This window comes from Phytophthora parasitica (assembly GCF_000247585.1).
Source record: "Phytophthora parasitica INRA-310 unplaced genomic scaffold supercont2.1, whole genome shotgun sequence".
Classification (NCBI taxonomy): Eukaryota; Oomycota; class Peronosporomycetes; order Peronosporales; family Peronosporaceae; genus Phytophthora; species Phytophthora nicotianae.
In genome coordinates this window covers 8,852-10,104 of record NW_008634126.1, presented here as the reverse complement: position 1 = coordinate 10,104, position 1,253 = coordinate 8,852, and the positions used below count along the sequence as shown (strand labels likewise).

Here is a 1,253-nt window from a genome sequence, read left to right as displayed (position 1 = left end):
GAGAAAATCGCGGCGATCTGTGCTTGGCCAACTCCGCAGGACCAGAAACAGCTTCGGCAGTGACTCGGACTCGCCACTTATCTCCACCACTACTCGAAGAACTTCGCTTTGCCATCTGCACTGCGGCTACATCCTACCTTCTACGTCGGTCGGCTACGCCGTTATCATCCTGCGACGATCCCTAGCGGTAATCAGCCGCCGCGCGGCGCGGCGCCCACATCTCCTGTCGCAAGCCTCGGTGCTCCCGCTCCAGATGCTCCACGCGCTGCTCCAGACGTTCCAGCCGACGTGCAATCGCCCACTCGCGCTCGGTTCCTTCGTGATGGTCCGGCCCCACTTTTTGACCGCGAGGGTAACGTTCGTCACATCGTGGAGGTCATTCTTGACCATGATGACTCGACGGGGGTATCCCGAACTCCCGCCGATACTTGGTACGGTGGATCGGTTCGCTGGACGACAGCTGGGAGCCGCGGGAGGTGCTGCTGGCGGACGTTCCGGATTGCGTGGAGGCGTACGAGGCCGGCCATCCACGGGGCGCGACTCCTCGTCGCGCCTAGCCTCGTGCAGCGCTCGCTGGAACAGCCCCACCAGCCTGCGCTCGGCTTCGGAAAGGGGTGTGGCGCTTGTGATGCGCTCCCAAACAGCGGAACTTGGTCGCGGTACGCTGTACCCGCGACAACTTGGACATCCGAGGCGATAATGAGCGAAACAACAGTCTCGATCAGCGTCCCATGACAACTCGCAAATCTGGGCCGCCAAGGCCCCTACGGAGAGGCGCGAGTGCTGCTCCTCGCGCTGCAAAAGCTTCTGCTGGAACGCTGGTGGCCCCTCCGTGTTCCAACGATTCACGAAACCCGTCTAGGCCCGGTCCATGGACTGTGCGGTGACGCTGCCGATCGCAGCGTCGGGTTTGCTTCGTGTGGCGCGCCAGCGGCTAAACAGCGCCCGCATTTCGCTGTCACTGAGCGCGTTGTCGAAACCACTGCAGTCTGTGAAGGCCCAACGCTCCAGGACCTCCTCATACGTCGCGAGCTCGGTGTCCACGGTGTCTCTGTCCATGTGGGTACTGATGCTGTCGCGGCTCTTTCGATTGTGAAGAGCTCACCAAGCTGTTTGGAAGTCGTCGCAGCTTCAACCTTACGTAGGGGAGGGGGGGGGTGACGGGGTACCGTCACACAGTCGCCGTGGCGCACGGCGACCAATTAGAGTAGGTCTTATTTTATTGGTTCACGGCGCCCGAGTCGGGCGCCACA

General features: G+C 62.0%; 1 protein-coding gene across 1 annotated transcript; it reads right to left on the bottom strand.

The window, feature by feature from the left end:
- Nucleotides 1-153: 153 nt before the first annotated feature.
- PPTG_00002 (hypothetical protein) lies at nt 154-1,059 on the bottom strand (the record flags this gene model as incomplete). The annotated part of the gene is made up of 2 exons (XM_008891375.1): nt 154-828; nt 889-1,059. The coding sequence occupies 2 exons, from the start codon at nt 1,057-1,059 to the stop codon at nt 154-156; spliced, it is 846 nt and encodes a 281-aa protein (XP_008889623.1).
- Between the last annotated feature and the right edge of the window lie 194 nt (nt 1,060-1,253).